Source organism: Lemur catta, chromosome 15, assembly GCF_020740605.2.
Source record: "Lemur catta isolate mLemCat1 chromosome 15, mLemCat1.pri, whole genome shotgun sequence".
NCBI lineage: Eukaryota > Metazoa > Chordata > Mammalia > Primates > Lemuridae > Lemur > Lemur catta.
In genome coordinates this window covers 14,442,117-14,459,287 of record NC_059142.1, presented here as the reverse complement: position 1 = coordinate 14,459,287, position 17,171 = coordinate 14,442,117, and the positions used below count along the sequence as shown (strand labels likewise).

The following is a 17,171-nucleotide window of genomic DNA, read 5'->3' as shown; positions in this document are numbered from 1 at the left end:
TCTTGCTCAGGCTGGTCTGGAACTCCTGGGCTCAAGCAATTCTCCTGCCTCAGCCTGCCAGAGTGCTAGGATTACAGGTGTGAGCCACAAAGCCTGGCCCAGGTGATGTTAATGTAATCCCTCCATCAAGCTGTCTTTGATTCCTCTACTGCATAACTACTCCTTTTCCCCCTTGCTACTCATAAGCAATCTGTAAAGAGACACTTTAAGACCCTGCCAATGTCCCGCCCCTCACTGAGAATCTCCCCCTAGATTTAGCACTCACTAAAGAGTTTCGCCCACAGGCTGCCTCTGTGACCTTTGTTTCTCCAGGTGAGGCCTTAGATACCGAGCAGGTGCTCGCCTTCCCTGACAGTCTAGTGCAAGGTGTGTCCTGGCCAAGGCCCAGCCTCCCTGACTTGACCTGGGTTCAAGGCACTGGTTCACAGTCCACCTCGTGTGGACAGCCAGGCTGCTCTCAGTGGGCAGCACTCTGGGAGGCTCTTCTCACTTCCTGTCCTGGAAGCTTCCCTTCCTCACTGCAGCCGCTGCAGCCACAGGCTAGACCAGGGGACCCCAGAGTTGTCCAGTCCTCCAGGACGGGGGTGCCAGGAGCTCTTTTCCTCCCCAGCAGGTCTCCGAGGCTGAGGATGGGGAAATCTCGCCGGCGAGGCTGCAGTGGGCTCAGGAGGAACCTGCGATAAGATGCCTAACAGTTACTGCAGCTGCTTTGAGGTTGGGGGCCTGGGAACCCACAGGAAGTGACTTGGTGCTGAGCTGATGTGTCTTCACCCCAGTGCCTGTCCGGGGACAGGAGCTGCAGGCTGGTGCTGCTAGGGGATGTCCACAGAATGCCCCGAGCCTGGGCCACAAGGGCCACAGGGCCAGTCCCCGGGACCAGGCTGGCAAGGGGCCTCAGCTGTAGGTCAGTGTCCCCCTCCGGCCACACCCGTCCCCTGGAGCCTGCCCCGCTGGAGGGCTTACGTGGCTGCCGCGGTGCTCTGCTACATCAACCTCCTGAACTACATGAACTGGTTCATCATTGCAGGTGAGGAGGGGCCGGGGGTCCTGGGGCAGCACCAGCTGTCTGTCCCACCAGCTGGCAGCTGCGTGTCCACAGTGGCTGTCCATCCTGCATCCTTTCTTCGCTTGGAGTGCGTCTCTGGTGGACTCACCCTGGAGGTGGTTCTCAGCCATGCCTGAGTTGGGGAGGGCCAACTGAAGTTCCCAGTCCAGCCCCAAACTAAGAGGGGACACGGTGGGTGTGGGGGCAGGGACGTGATGAGGGCTGGGCGGGTGAGGACAGCAGGGAGGACTGGGCCTTCTGGGCCAAGGCGTCGAGGTTCTGGGTGGAGGACAGGGCAGCCTGGCCCGGCTCCCAGGCGAGAATAGCTCCTGCAGCTGTGTTTCTGGAACAGCGGGTTGCTCGCAAACCTCATCCATCCTGCCTGCCTTCTTCCCAGGGCTCAGCCTGCTCTGTGTTCTCGCCACTTGCTCATTCACGCGTCCATTCATCCAGTCATTCAAGATTGGGGCTCAACTTGCATTTCTCTTCTTGTCATTCCTTCGCTCATTCATTCATTCAAGATTCAACTTTCTTTTCATCGCTCATTCATTCAAGACTGAGCACTGACTGTGGACAGGACTGTCTGGGGGGCCCTGGGGACCCAGGGAGGAACTCAGGAATGACTGTCTAGCGGGGCAGAGGCAGAAGCTTGTTAGCAGCAATCCTGCAAGGCAGCGGTACGGACAGACCAGGGAGGCACAGACAGGCTGGGGGGCTGGGGAGGGGGGCCTGCGGCTGCTGGGCACCCCTGAGGCCAGGGCTTGGGTCGGTTATCAGTTACCAGCTCGGCACACCAGAGAAGGGTTGTGGAGTAACAGGACTCTGGGGGGCGCAGATAGCCCCAGACCTGGTCCCATCTTTGAGGCACTCAGAGGGACATGCAGCACATGTACCAGTAGCTCTAACACGGGACAGAGTGGGGTGCGTGTCTGCTGGCCGGCGCCGAGGACGAACGACTGGCAGAATTCACAGCGGAGGGGGCATTTGGTTTGGGCCCCGAAGGCTGAGCAGGTTGAAAAGCAGGGATTGGGGGGAGGGGAGGCCCTTCAGAGAGAAGGGTCGGTCTGAGCCGAGGTGCCTGGGTGCGAGGGCGGGCTCTGATCATGGACGGTGAGAGGGAGAGAAAGCAGGAAATTATTCCAAAAGCCCTGGCGTGAGATCACGGGGTTCCTGGGTGCCAGGCTGGGAGCTTGGCCTTTCTGCCCTGGGCAATGGGGAGCTATGAGGCGGGGGATAAACTCGGATTTGAGATCCTGATGGAGGCCAAATGAGGCAGGGAGGTCAGTTCCGTTCAGAGGCTACTGCAGGGGATCAGGCCAACACAGAGGAGGCCTGAGTGGCAGTGCGGGCTGAGGGCATGAGGAGGAGGGCAGAGGGCACAGGGCTAGAGGCAGGTGGGAGCCAGAGGTCACCGGTGTGGACTCTTCCTGCGCCTTGCCCTGGGGGCCCCTGGCTGGCCCGTGAGACCCTGAGTCCTGCCCGGCCAGGTCCCCTCCCTGTTGTCACTTCCTCTGGATGTTCAGGAAGTGGCAGTGGTTACTGGGACAATGGAGCCTGGAGAAGTGAAACCACACCGAGTGCCCGGGCACTGGTGGGTGTGGGCGGTTTGCATGGTTTGCATGGCAGCTAAAATGCTCTGGCGGCAAACAGCGCTGGGGGAGGCCAGGATGGCAGCGTATAGTGACGGCAAGCCTGGGTCCACACTGGGCCCTGGGCTACCCCCAGAACACCACGGGGCTGAGGGGAACCCAGGAGGGGACAAAATAAGGGCTGAGCCCTCATTGCTAAGAATGGAAGATGAACACAATCACAGAGAATTTCTATTTAGCTATGTATTTTGCCTACCTGTGTTGTCTGTATTTCTCTCTCCAACGACGATGTCTTTTTTGTGTGTGTAATTAAAAATATTAAAAGGGGAAAAAGATATACTGGTTTATATGCCTGGATACTGAACAAAAATCTCCCTTACTTCGCCTCTCTCATTCTTTGATCTTTACTCGCCGGCTGGCAGGTCTCGGAGGTGCGGGTGCGGGTGTTTCTGCAGGGCCCCATCTGGGGTTCAGCTCAGGGCCTGGCTCTCACCCATTTCATGATTCTCGAAAGTGATGATTGTTCTTCAGTGACAGGGCCACATGGCTCAGTTGGGCAGGTGCCACAGACCCTGACCCTTTCTGAGATACCACCGAGCGGCTATCAGTGAAAAGACCCTGGTGTCTGGGGGGACCCCCTTCCTCTCTCTGCATTCGGCCGAATGCCCACTGCTGTGCTTGTGCCTCTGGAAGAACATGCTTGTGTGCACGTGTGTGCAGGCCAGTGCACTTAAGTCTTTGTATGTGCACATATGTCTATGTATGTCTAGTGTTTGCGCATGAGCAGGAACCCCAGGGACTTCCACTGACACAGTAGTCCAAGTGAAGGGCTGTGCACTGCACAGCAACAGGGAGCCGCCGGTCACTCTGACTACAGTGTGAATGGCAGCCCTGCTCCTGTGTGTATGTTTATATCTCAGCGTATATGCGTGTGTGTGTCTGGGTGCGAGAGACTCAGTGTACATATATATCTATGAGTGTAGGCTCCTGCTTGTGTGTCTATATTCTTGCCTCTGCAGGTGTATCTTTCTGGGAAGGCCTACATGTATACAAGCATGTGAGTGCATGCTTGTGTGTAAATGTGTGTGCACACACGTCTGCCCCTGTGGGCTGCCTGTTTCTGTGCGTGTGTTCGGTGGTGTGCATGGGTGGGAGAGAGCGGAGAGAAGAATGGGGGCCCAGGTGCGACACCCTGTGCTGTGCTGGGCAGCCGTGGCCCTGTCTGGAGTCGGGACGGCTGTCTTTAGAGGCTGGGCGGCTACTTCCCGCGTCCTGAGCGCTGGCCCTCTGTCCACAGGAGTGCTGCTGGACGTACAGAAGTTTTTCCGGATCAGTGACAGCAGGGCCGGTTTGCTTCAGACCGGTAAGGAGGGAATCCCCGGCCCTGGAGCTGGGGCCCTGGCTCGTGCTGGGGTGGGGTCGTTCAGTTCTGTGCCCAGCTCCTGCACCGCTGAGTCCCCTGTCACAGAGGATGGGTGGGGCCTGGGCACGAGAGACAGTCTGGGCAGGAGGAGGAGACAGCGCAGGCTTGAACTGCCCCGATGGTGTGGGTGCAGGTGCTGTGGACGGCCCGAGCGTGGGATCCTGGGCCTGGAGCTGCTCACTCACACCCTTCCTGTGTGTTAGGCTCAGCTGTGCACCAGAGCCTCGCTGTGCGCTTGCCTTCCTCTCCCAGACCCGGACCACCTGACCACCGGGACACATGTGCACACACAGGCACACACACGTGCCCCACATGGGCGCTCAGAAGGGCCCCGGGCCCCCAGACGCCTGACACCCAGCAGCAGGGCGCCGGTGGGGGTGGCTGGGGTCATGAGGCACTAACATTTCCCCCGCGGTGCCCGATGGTGCCGCATGCCCACAGGTTTTGCATATCCACATGCCCACACATGGGCACACATGGGCACAACGCATGACACACGTGTGCACACAGCCAGCCTGTCACTAGCACACACGGTGGCTCTTCTCCGCGGGCCCCTGTCTCCTCCTAACAGTCCGCTCTCTCAGTGCTTTAGAACCCGGCTCTCGAACCTCGGACCGGTGCCCCTGGGGGCACACAAAGACTTTCCAGGGGCTGCACGAACACAGAGTCCTGAGAGATCCATTTCTAGATCCTAAGCCCGCGTGTTTCTCTCCTAAAATGGATCTGCCTGAGAACAAGCCTGTGGCGGCCGAGGTTCTCCTGTCTCACTTCCCCTGTGACAGTCACCCGTCTGCCATTTTCAGCAGAAAGAGACACCTCTCCCCCATCCTGGATGCACTGCTCCGGGTGTCAAAACCTCCAGGGTGCCAGACACGGGGACCCCTTGGGGATGCTTGTGTCTGCCGGGAAGGGCCTGGGGGCAATCAGAGAGCAGCAGGAGAAACAGGCGGGGAGATTTCCTCCCGGCCACAAGCCTTATCTCGCTGTTCCTGCGTGTCATGGCCACCACTTATCTGTGAAATAGAATTCAGAAGTCAGATAGTGGTCTCGGGAAGGGTGTCAAGATATTTGTTTTAATGAAAAAAATGAAGCCAACATTTTTCTTACAGGGCCCGGGCACAGTGGCTCACGCCTGTAATCCTGGTACTCTGGGAGGCTGAGGCAGGAGGATCGCTTAAGGTTAAGAGTTCGAGACCAGCCTGAGCAAGAGCGAGACCCCATCTCTACTAAAAATAGAAAAAAAAAAATTAGCTGGGTGTGGTGGCACACGTCTGTAGTCCCAGCTACTCAGGAGGCTGGGGCAGGAGGATCACTTGAGCCCAGGAGTCTGAGGCTGCAGTGAGCTACGATGACACCACTGCACTCTAGCCCAGGCAACAGAGCGACTCTGTCTCAAAAAAAAATTTTTTTTCTTACCATCAATCTGATTTATCCAATTGGCTTGGCGAAGCAGGACGGCCTTTAAGACTTATACTCTGTGGCTGACATTTCCCACAAATGGAATGAACTTGATCTGCAGCTCCAAGGGTTTGGATGAAAATATAGTTTAAAAAAACACACAGTGACAGTGGAAATCACATTTGTGGCAACTATTCAAACTTACAACACAAACATTTTAAATTTTAGCTGAAAATGTGTAAAAGAGGGCGTGTGTCTAGAAACTTCTTTGCGATCACGTGAGCAAGAGCTAGAAGACCACTGCTTTAGACTCTGGCTCTTCCCACTTGCCCCTCGGTCTTGGGGCAGAGAGGCCGGCAGCTGGTGCTGGTCTTCTAGTCATATTTGTAGCCAAAGCGAGACCCTCTCGGTGCAACCTTCTTGATTAAATAGATAACGGGAGTTGGGTCAGCGTTTCCCTTCACTGGTTCTTACTGTGGTGGTCAAGATTATTGCTACAAGGCCCTGGCCATGGGGTGGGGGGCGGGGGGGAGAGGGAGAGAGAGAGAGACAGTGTGTGTGTGTGTGTGTGTGTGTATGAGTGTGTGTGTGTGTGTGTGTGTGTGTGAGTGTATGTGTGTTTGGGAGTGGGCGAAGGGAAGGATCCTCTTTGCAGACGCAGCCCACACAGGTGCATGGAAAGGGCAGTGGGCTTGGAGGCCTGATGACCAGGCTGGTCTCTAGTGGCCCCAGGTGAGTCTCTTCACCTGTCTGGGTGGCCGTGTGGCCCTAAGACCCAACCTGCTGTTTATCCACATGGATGCAGGGAGGGAGAAACTGATGACTGAGAGAAGAGTTTAGTCAAGTTATAAGAGAGAGGTACAGCCGGGCGTGGGTGGCTCACACCTATAGTCCTAGCACTCTGGGAGGCCGAGGCGGGAGGATCGCTTGAGCTCAGGAGTTTGAGATCAGCCTGAGCAAGAGTGAGACCCTGTCTCTACAAAAAATAGAAAAATTAGCCAAGTATGGTGGTACATGCCTGTCATCCCAGCTACTCGGGAGGCTGAGGCAGGAGGATTACTGCAGCCCAGGAGTTTGAGGTTGCTGTGAGCTATGATGACCCCGCTGCATTCTACCCTGGGTGACAGAGAGAGACCTTGTCTGAAACAAACAAACAAAGAGAGAGAGAGAGAGGGGAGAGAGAGAGAGAAGGGTGGGAGGTGGGGAGAGCCAGTGATCAGGCTCCCCCCGCCCCAACCCATGGGACAGAGAGGCTGCTGGAGTTAATTAACTACTAATATTTTTTTTTTTTTTTTTGAGACAGAGTCTCGCTTTGTTGCCCGGGCTAGAGTGAGTGCCGTGGCATCAGCCTAGCTCACAGCAACCTCAAACTCCTGGGCTCAAGCGATCCTACTGCCTCAGCCTCCCAAGTAGCTGGGACTACAGGCATGCACCACCATGCCCAGCTAATTTTTTCTATATATATTTTTAGTTGTCCAGATAATTTATTTCTATTTTTAGTAGAGACGGGGTCTCGCTCAGGCTGGTCTCGAACTCCTGACCTTGAGCGATCCACCTGCCTCAGCCTCCCAGAGTGCTAGGATTACAGGCGTGAGCCACCGCAGCTGGCCAATTAACTACTGATATTTAAAACTAACACTGATGTGACCCTTACCATGTGCCAGGCACTATTCTAAGTGCTTTAAATATAAACTTATTTAACCTTTACAACAATCCCATGAGGCAGGTATTATTATGCCCATTTTACAGATGATGAAACCGAGGCTCAGAGAGGTTATATGGGACTTGCTGAAGCTGGGATTTGAATGCAGGAAGTCTGCCTCCAGAGTCCATCTTTTAGCTCTGTGATCATTAACTAATCCCACCATGTCACAGAGATGATTTGGATTTGGAGATGCTAGGAATGAGGAGTGCCTGCCTTCCCCAGCTGCCTGCAGATTCACAGAGCGTTTGCAGATTTAAGGCATGTATATCCTGCACATGATCCATGCATATGGGGAATATGGGGAAATATTTTGTAACCTTTGGGTAAAGAAGATGTGCATAAACAAGACATGAAACAATCCCCCCATTAATAAATTTGACTATGTCAAAACTAAACACTTTTGTGTTATGGTGATTGAAACTATGCAATTAGTAATAACAATAGACAACATTTATTGGCCGTCGACATAAAGCCATTCAGATAATTTTTATATGCTTTATTTTGCCTAATTCTCTCAATAACCATGGGAGGGAAATGCCATTACAATTCTGTAGGTGATGAAAGCAGAGCATGGAGGGTGAAGGAATTTGACCAAGGTCACATTGGTAGAAAGTGGTGAGTCAGGATTTAAATCCAGCTAATCTAGTCCGAGAACTTAATTCTTAAGTATAAAAAACTGGGAGAAATTATTTCCCAAATATATTCAAAGTCAAACAATAGCCCAATAGAAAACTGGGTGGAGAATGTAAACATAGGAACTGTTGCTCCATCTCACGGGGAACAGAGACGGCGCAGACGAAAACAGCAGCGAGATGCCATTTGTTTTTCAACCATCAGATGAACAAAAATAAAATGATGGTTATATGCAGCCTTTTGGGAGGCCTATTTTGGCAGTAGCTATTAAAATTTTAAATGCCATTGACACCAAAGATTATTCTCTATGGAGTATTAGGTTGAGCCATATTAAATTGTCGTTTTTGTAGGTCAAAACCGGCCTAATTTCCACAATTGCATGTGGCTCAACCCAATACTAGAGTAGGTCATGGGGGAGTGGGAGGAGCTGGAGCCTGAGCTGGGAAGAATCTGGACATTCACTGGGCTCAGGAAATGCCAATCATCTGTGCTCAGTGAATGGAGACCCAGGTGCAAAGCCTGAAGCCCTTGGACCAGGTGGGGGAGGGTCCAGGCCTTCCTTCTCCATCTGCCGGCTCTCCCAGCCTGGAGGCGGGGACTCACCATCCTCCCATCCTTGGAGGGCAGAGGTGATTTTATTTAAGGAATGGAAGCAGTGTGTGGTATGTACTCATGCAAAGATGTGGCCGTTTCTTTATCCTCACAGAATAGCAAACACATTCATTAATCCAGCTGCCAGTATTAATAAGGGTTTACTTTAAACATGGTGTAAATACAAGAGTGTCCAAGGAATATTTTACCTACTTAGGAAAACCAGCTCTTTCTCAGCCTCCTGGCATCATCGCTGGTTTATTGGCAACGTTTTACAGTCAGTGTGCTCTAAACCATCCTCATCTGCTGGTCACAGCAGGCTCCGGGCTGACCTCCCTTTCCCCCTGAACCCCCCACCCCGCCCCCAAGCAGGGGTATGAGTGAAAAATCAGACCCGTCTAGATATCCAGGCTCATAAGGGTCATGTTTTTTTTTTTTCTTTTTTCTTTTGAGACAGGGTCTCACTCTTTCCCCCAGGCTGGAGTGCAGTGGTGTCATCACAGCTCACTGCAGCCTCCAACTCCTGGGCTCAAGCGACTCTCCTGCCTCAGCCTCCCGAGTAGCTGGGGCTACAGGTGCACAACACCATGCCTGGCTAATTTTTTAATTTTTTTGTCGAGACAGGGTCTTGCTGTGTTGCTCAGGCTGGTCGCGTGTTCTTGTAAAGATAGGAAACTGGCATCCACTCCGTGCCGGACTCTCCACTCTCAGTTCTCATCTCACCTTGGCCGGCCTGGGAGGGGTATGTTGTCATCTCCGATATTGGAGAGAGACTCTAAGAGGATGCACGTGAGCAAGTGGCAGAGCTGGGGGTTTGCACCTGGCCCAGTCCCCGACGCTTTGGGCTACGGGGCACACGTGGGACGAGGATTGTGAGATCCACCTCGTGCCCTGGACCCACTATTGAGCCAGCTTGTGGTATCCAGGTGAAGCCCTTCCCTGGGCCTGCTGGTCCGTCTGCTCACCCATGTCGTGGGGGGATCCAGGCTGCCCCTGTGTGTCTCTTCCAGTCTTCATCGGCTGCCTGCTGCTGTCCGCACCGGTGTTCGGCTACCTGGGTGACCGACACAGCCGCAAGGCCACGCTGAGCTTTGGGATCCTGCTCTGGTCAGGGGCTGGGCTCTCCAGCTCCTTCATCTCTCCCCGGGTAGGTGCCCACAGCCCGGCCCAGGCCCCTAGGGACCTCCCCTCCCCTGCTCCCTCCCGGATCCTGCCCCATGGGAGCAGGAGAGAGATGGTTCTGCCCCATCCCTGGCCCCGCGGCTCAGGGGTTGCACTCCCAGGGCTGGGAGATAGGTGGGGGCACAGCCTCCAGGCCGGAGCCTGGGCAGGGCAGAGCCCGTTAGACTTTCTTAACAGGAGGCTTCCTCTCTTGCACATCCCGCTGCTGCCCTCAGCTTCCCTTCCGCCGACTCTGCTGGGGCTGGTGCTGGGGGCAACAGCCGCTGAATGGGGAGCTGGCCGGTCAGCAAGGGCAGGACCCAGGAGAAGGGCTCCCCTGGGCACGGGGGCAGGCGGTGGCTGCAGGCACCCACAGGGAGCATCTGTGTGATTGGGGAACCTGGTTGGGGAGGGTAGTGAGGGGTCTGTAGCCCCAATCCCCTCTCCCTCCTCTGTGGGCCTGTGTCATCGCATCCCCTTGGTCCCTCTGACAAATTCTTGGGTCCCTGCCCCCTTGGGTGACTTCTGGAACTCACCGTGGTCTTGTGCCCACCCGTCCAGTATTCCTGGCTCTTCTTTCTGGCCCGGGGAGTCGTGGGCATGGGCACAGCCAGCTACTCCACCATCGCGCCCACCGTCCTGGGCGACCTCTTCGTGAGGGACCAGCGCACCCGCGTGCTGGCCATCTTCTACATCTTTATCCCCGTTGGAAGGTTGGTGTCACTCCTGGATCCCCTTCCCTAGGGGGTAAGCTGAGGCCCAGAGGAGTCAGAGCAGGGGCTGGGCAGGGGCAAGGAGAGGTCAAGCTAGGAGGGCGGGGGTTTGAGTCCCAACACTGCACCTTCCTCACCATGTCAGTTTCCCTCTCTGAGCCTCAGTTTCCTCATCTGTAAATGGGTGCAGTAACGCCAACTGATGGGCTGTGGTGAGGAGTAGAGGAAATGCGGATGCTCCCAGCAGGAGTAAGAAAGCAGCGTGGTAGTGTGGCCGGCTCAGGGAGAGGCGGGTCCTGCACCCCACGGCAGGGTGGGACAGGCTGGGATTTACAGTCAGGCCCCGGACTCTGACCCACGTTTCCTGAAGCCGCCTGACTCAAGCCAGGGCCGCACTTTGGGCACGAGGGGTGGTGTGTATCTTCATATGTGCAGAGAGTGGTGCCAGGGGTGGGCCGGGAGCCAGAGGTCACCGGGGACTTGACCAAGGGCAGTGGACATCTGGGCCTCACGTGGCTTAGTTTTCTCAGTGAAAGGGCAGTGAGCCCACAGAGAGCAGCCCCTGGTGGGGGCACGCTGGGCCAGGCCGGCCTTGGGGCCTCCTGCCCTCCCTCCCCTCACGCCTGTCTCCCTCGCCCCCCCCCCCCGTCGCAGTGGTCTGGGCTACGTGCTGGGCTCGGCCGTGACGGAGCTGACTGGAAACTGGCGCTGGGCCCTCCGAGTGAGTCCAGCTTCCTTCTCTTCCCTCTGCGTCCCCCCTGGTCCAGCAGGGACTTTCCAGCCTCGAGTGGCCTTTGCCACTTGGCATGGTACCCGGCGCCATGGGGGGTGCTCAGACATTGGCAGCTCTGGGCCTTTGGGACCTCAGATGGAATGTGGGCTGTGGATGTCGTGGCCCTGGGTTCAGGTCCTCGGTTTACTAGCTGTGTGATTTCAAGTACGTCACCTTCCCCTTTGGAGCCTCAGTTTGCCTGTCTGCAAAGTGGGGGTAGTAAATGCTGCCTGTGGAAGTTTGGGGATTATGAGACGGGATAGGGACTCCAGGGCCAGGGCACACAGTAGGCCCTTAAGGACCAGCAGCTGGGGCTACTCAGGTAGCTGAGCCAGGACACCCAGGAAATTACCAGGTGGGCCCTGCCGGGGCTGCAGCCACCACTGGCTCAGACTGGGGCAGGCTATGGACTGAGGAGAGGAGGAAGGAGCTCTGGGGGCTCAGTCCTGTGTGAGCGCAGATCTGTGAGCAGATCTCTGTGGAGCCGCCCCGGGGCCACGGAACTGGCTTGCGCAGCCACAGAAGCCGCAGCTGGGGCCTTGGGGCTGGGTGGGCTTCAAGGAGGTGGGTCTGTCTTTGCTTGAGTGAGAACTTGCTCGCTGTTGGAGCTGTCTGAGGGCTGCCCCAAGGCAGGTGGAGTCTGAGCAGGGGGACCCTCGAGGAGAGGACACTAGGGCAGGACCGTGTGGCAGATGGAGCAGGGGCCAGGACAAGGGCCAGTTCTTGGGGCAGCAAGTACTCAGTAGTCAGGGCTCCCATTCTCAACCGTCTCAGCCCACGGATCCCTTCAGCGCAGAGTCCACGGTGGACAGACAGGAACTAAATCAAGTCCCGAAGGGACCCCACTCCCCAGAGAGGCTACAGGGTGAGGGGTGAGCAGCAGCGGTGTGCCCAGCTCTGTGTATAATCAGCACCCAGGAATAGTGTCAGCCCCGCCGCCAGGGGCTGGGCCACAGAAGTCAGACACGGTGGCTGGACACAGTCACCCCCAGGGTCTCCCGGGCTGCGGAGCGTGTGGCCCTGAGCATCCTGGGTGCTGCTTTCCCCAGATCATGCCTTGCCTGGAGGCCGTGGCCTTGATCCTGTTCATCCTGCTGGTTCCAGACCCACCCCGGGGAGCCTCTGAGAAGCAGGGGGAGGTGGCCGTGGGGGGCCTGAGGAGCGGCTGGTGTGAGGACATCAGATACCTGGGGAGAAAGTGAGTGTCCCTGCTCCCCGCTACAAGCCATAGAAAACCCCTCTGTCTGCTCCTGCATCACTGACCTCCCTCTCTCCGCCTCCAGGCAGCTCTCCTTGATTGTCCCAATGTTCACAGCCCTGGTCTTCCTCTGAGGGGTCCCTCCGTCATTTGGGGCTCAGCCCCCATCACCTCTATGTGGGACAGAAATATGGACAGGGAGGGAGGCGGGCGGCTTGAGCTCCAGCCTTGCTTCAGCCCCTGCGTGACCCCGAGACCTGGAGCCTCACTTTCCTAGTTTACTCAATGGGTATAATTCTCCAGCTGTGCTTGCTGGGAGTTGCTGGGAGGATACTGGGAGTTGGTCATTCACCACTCCAAGCCTCAGGGGAGGGCACCATCCTCTGTCCCAGGCATGCTGGGGGAGGCAGACAGGCCAACTGCAGTCTCGGCCTCATGGCTCACTGCAGCATGGGGACGGCAGGGCCCAGCTGTCTTTGTCGCAGAGCCGTGAGATGGTCGAGGGACTCGGAGGAAGATGGGGCAGGCGGGAACAGCTTCCTGAGGCCTCTCAGGATGGGGAGATTTGGTCCTGCAGAGAGGAGGGAGGAAGGCACAGTGTGAGGAGAGCGTGGGGTGGGCTGGGCAGGGGGTCTCAGCCATGTTGGGGAGGCTGGAGCCTGGGGTGCCGGGGGGACAGGCCCCTTCAGCCCTGGCACTCTCCCGACTTCAGACCGCGTCCCTTCTCTTGCAGCTGGAGTTTTGTGTGGTCGACCCTCGGAGTGACCGCCATGGCCTTTGTTACTGGAGCCCTGGGCTTCTGGGCCCCCAAGTTTCTGTTTGAGGCCCGTGTGGTTCACGGGCTGCAGCTTCCCTGCTTCCAGGAGCCGTGCAGCAGCCAGGACAGGTGAGGGGTCTCTGGGGGCCCTGGGCATCTGGGCCAGCCGAGGGAGCGCTTGCTGAGGAAGCTCTGAGGTTCTGAGCCCCAAAACGCAGTCTCCTGGGGCACACGGTGCTGTGTGAGGACAGCAGGGCGTAGGAGCCAGCTGGCAGGCAGGATGCCGGGGGCCAGCTCTGGCTGAGTCCCTGCTGCCCTGGGTGGTCACAGGCAGCTCCCTTGTCGTCTCTCGGCAGAACTCCCTGTCTTCCCACTGTCGGCCCGTTTTAGGGGTGCAGAAGACACTGGCAGGGGAAGGGGTGAGGCGTCTGTGGCAGCCTGCGGGGTTACAGGGGTCTTAGGCAACTGTCCTTTGGAGGTGCCCATACTGTCTTCTGTGACGTCATCCCATTCATCCCATTTTACGGGTTGCAGATTGAGGCACTGGGAGGCCCCATTACTGCTCTGGCTGAGGCATTTCGTGTGTGCATTCATTTGTGCTCTGTGTCATCTGAGACACCCAGAGTCCTACAAAGCTGCTGGGAGGTGGGAGGCGCCGGCACTCTGTCCTCAGGGGATGTCCTCTCCCACCTCCTGCCTGCTGTGCTAGGCTTCTGTCCCTACCACCTTCTACCCATTCTCCGAGGACTCCAGTGACCTCCTGGTGTTGAGTCAAGGACATCTTTCAATCCTCCCTGGCTTTTCTTCTCCTCCTCCTTGGAGCCCTCAGTCCTAGCCTCCTCCTCTCCTCTGGCTGACGCTTTTCAGTCCCCTTGCGGTCCCTTCCTCTCTGACCCTGCCCTGATGGGCTCCTGGGAGTTGCTCAGGGCTCTCTGCCGGCCACACCCATGTCTGCCTCCTCCTGCCCTCTTCTCTTGCCTCTACCTGACTCCCTGATGCCCAGAGGGAGCTTCATGTGATTTCCAGAGTGTCCCTGGCATCTCCTTGTGTGTGCCTTTGCCCCAGCTGTGTCCTCTGCCCATAGCTCCCTTCCCTTCTCACGACTTATTAAGCTTTCACTGTAGTTCAGCCCCTATGCCGAGTATCACATGTGTAAAACCCTCAATGGAAGGTATTCCCGTTATTCCTGTGTTACAAATGAGGAGATGGAAGATCAGAGAGGTTAAGTGACTTGTCGAGGGTCACACAGTGAACGAGTAACAAGAACGAGCCAGGATTCAAACCTTTCTGACTCCAAAGCTGGTGCTCTGAAGCTCCACGTCCTGTTGCCTCTGGAGACGGCCTGTTGCTGTTAATTGACTTGAGCATCTCCCCACTTGGCTGGGCGTGGCTTTCTGGCACATAGTAGGTGCTCAGGGAAAGCTTGTGAATGAATGCATCGGGCGAGACTGCGATGTTTGTCTTGGCCGTGCAGCTAGATTGTCTTCTCTCCAGAGCAAAGACCACCTGGATCCTAAAAGCCAGGCATGCTGGATCCTCACCGCAGCTGATCAAGTGGGGGGAAACAGGACTCGCGATGTCACTTCATGTGTCAACTGTCCATATAATCCTGGCCAAGTCGCTTCCCCTTTTGCCGGCTTCAGCCTCCTGGCTCTGACTCCACCCCTTTTGCAGACCGGTGTGAGAAACTGGCGTTGCAGTGTGTGTGAGTTTCTGTGGTTGATGTAACAAATAACCACCAGCTCGGTAGCTTAAAACAACAAAAGTTCATTTTCTCCAATTTTGGAGGCTGGAAGTCCCTTGGTTTCGCTGGGCCAAAATCAAGGTGTCAGCAGGGCCACCTACCCTCTGGAGGCTGTGTGGGAGAGTCCTTCCCTGTCTCTTCCAGTTTCTGCTGGGTGCCAGCATTCCTTGGCTCGTGGCCACATCACTCCGAGCTCTGCCTTCATGGTCACGCTGCCTTCTCCTTTTCTGTCTCGAATCTCTCGCTACGTCTAGGCAATGAGGACACTGTGATTACCTTTGAGGCTCATTTGTAATCACATCTACGAAGACTATTTTTCCGTAGAAGGCAACATCCACAGGCTGCAGAGATTAAGGATGCAGACATCTTGTGGGGGGCATCATTCAGCCTACCACAGACTAGGTAGAAGGTCCTTGTGTTGGGGTTCTTCACAGATCCCCGCTGTTACCATACCCTCCTTGGTCAAGATGAGCCCCAGGGTGAGGGTGGGGCAGGGGCAGGAAGCCGCAGGACACAGGATGCCAGCTCAGGAAGCGGGGAGAACTTCCAACACTCAGAGCTGACGTGGCCCAGATAGAAGGGAGGGGGACAGTGAGCTCCCCATCCTGGGGGGTGTGTAAGTAGAAGTTGGACAGTGCTTGCCTGGGCCATTGCGCAGGGGATCAGCGTGGAACTTTTAGGCCTTCAGGTGCTCTCTGGCCTCTGAGAGTCTGTGATCCTGGGCAGGGGAGGGAGACACGAAGGGGTTGGTGGCTGGGTGTGTCCTCTGGCTGTACTTCCCGCTCAGGGGCCAGTGGGGGTGCCCATCCGGGAAGCCTGTCTGAGTGGTCAATCCTAAGTCTCACAAATGTCTCAAGAACCTGCCAAGGCCGGCTCAGACCAGGACTTGGAGGCGGCTAACGTTCATCCGGGATTCGGGGTCACTTGACTGGGCTGAGCCAGAGCCTTGCAAAGCTTGGAAGGCTGAGAAGGTTCGGAGAGCACCTTTAAGCTGCCTAAGGACACACATGCTTCTGTCTGGTAGGCAGAGGGCCAGGAGGCCCTGGCTGTGCCCCTGAAGGGCTGTGTGACCTCAGGCAAGTTCCTGCCCTCTCTGGGCTCCATTCTCTCTCCTATACACTGAGGGGGATGGGGTGGGGGAATGAACTCATTAGTTCTCAGCTGTGAGATGGACATTTCACAGAAGTTGTTCAGGGGAGAGGTGTTTTTTTGGTGGCACTCAGTTTGCCGATAACCATAGTCTTGCACCTAACACATTCTAACATCTTGATGGGGACCGTGACAATAATAGCCACCACTTCTAGTGGATACTTGCCGGGTGGAGAAGGTGGGTGGGGAACAGTGTGGGCCGACGCACGGAATCTGGCAAGCTCAGGGCAAGCTTAGAGTTCCCAGTCATTTGTGCAAAGGGAGGGAGGGAGAGGGGAGGTGTATATGGGCCAGCAGGGCCAGTCCCGCAGGGAGCTTGCTCAGACAACAGAGAGCCCTGGGGGACTGGAAAAATCCTGGTTAGTTTGTCTTTTCTTTCTTTCTTTCTTTTTTTTTTTTTTTAGCAGTTGCGCCTCGAGTTTTTAGCAGTTTGGCAGCGAGGTTTGTGTTTTCAAGAGTTCACGCTGGTCAGTCTCAGCCATCCCTTTGAGCACCTTTCAAAGGAGACTTAGGTTGCAGAATGGAGCAAGAGGGTGAAGATGTAGATTCAAGTCCTGGCTCTGTCGTTTACTAGCTGGATACTCTTGGCCTTAACCTTCCTCGGCCTCGCCTTCCTCGTGTGTCCATCTGGGAATTCTGGGAGGGATCGATGAGTCCTTCTGCTCAACACACTTCTCTCGTGTGGCCGGCTCTGTGCTCCTAGCATGGAGTCAAGACAGTGAACCACACCTGTTGCTGTTCTCCAGGAATTTACAGGCCGGCGAGTGACCCTGATAGTAGAGACACGGAAGGTGCCATGGGGACTGACGGGAGTAAAGAGATCAGCCAGGGAGCAGGGGGAGGCATCCCCAAAGAAGGGACATTTGGGGTGGGTCTTGAAGGATGAGTAGGAGTTTGGCAGGTGGAAAAACTGGTGCAAGGTGAGCCAGATGGAGGAGTGAAAGTATGAGGTGGGAGTGGGGTAGGGGGAGCAACTAGTCTGGGGGAAGAGAATGGAGCTGGGGCCTGGGGTTGGGGTGAGCCAGGGTCAGATCCTGAGGAACCACGTACCCTGTGTGGAGTTGGGACCAGACCTGGCAGTGTCTGAGAGCTGGTAGAGAGTTTTGGGCAGGGTGTGGGAAGGGACATGGTCAGGTCTGTGTTCTAGAAAGCACTCTCTGGGACCCTGTGTGGAGGCTATTCGGGGGGCAGGTCTCTGAGCAGGGATGTGCAAGGGGGAGCCACATGGAGTGGAAGCAGGTCTAGGAGTGGCTGGGAGAGGGGAGGCAGGCAGGGGGTGGTGGCGCTTGGGAG

At 56.3% G+C, this 17,171-nt stretch overlaps 1 protein-coding gene across 2 annotated transcripts in view; it reads left to right on the top strand.

The window, feature by feature from the left end:
- Positions 1-532: 532 nt before the first annotated feature.
- The window catches only part of SPNS3 (sphingolipid transporter 3 (putative)), a 44,067-nt gene continuing 27,428 nt past the window's right edge, over positions 533-17,171 (top strand). The window contains exons 1-7 of one of the 2 annotated variants that reach the window (XM_045526039.1): positions 533-1,027; positions 3,932-3,997; positions 9,395-9,531; positions 10,107-10,258; positions 10,913-10,979; positions 12,080-12,228; positions 12,962-13,114. In XM_045526039.1, coding sequence (XP_045381995.1) covers positions 820-1,027; positions 3,932-3,997; positions 9,395-9,531; positions 10,107-10,258; positions 10,913-10,979; positions 12,080-12,228; positions 12,962-13,114 — 932 coding nt within the window. In that variant the 5' untranslated portion in view covers positions 533-819. The remainder of the gene's footprint in view (positions 1,028-3,931; positions 3,998-9,394; positions 9,532-10,106; positions 10,259-10,912; positions 10,980-12,079; positions 12,229-12,961; positions 13,115-17,171) is intronic. The other variant, XM_045526040.1, reaches the window with a different exon arrangement.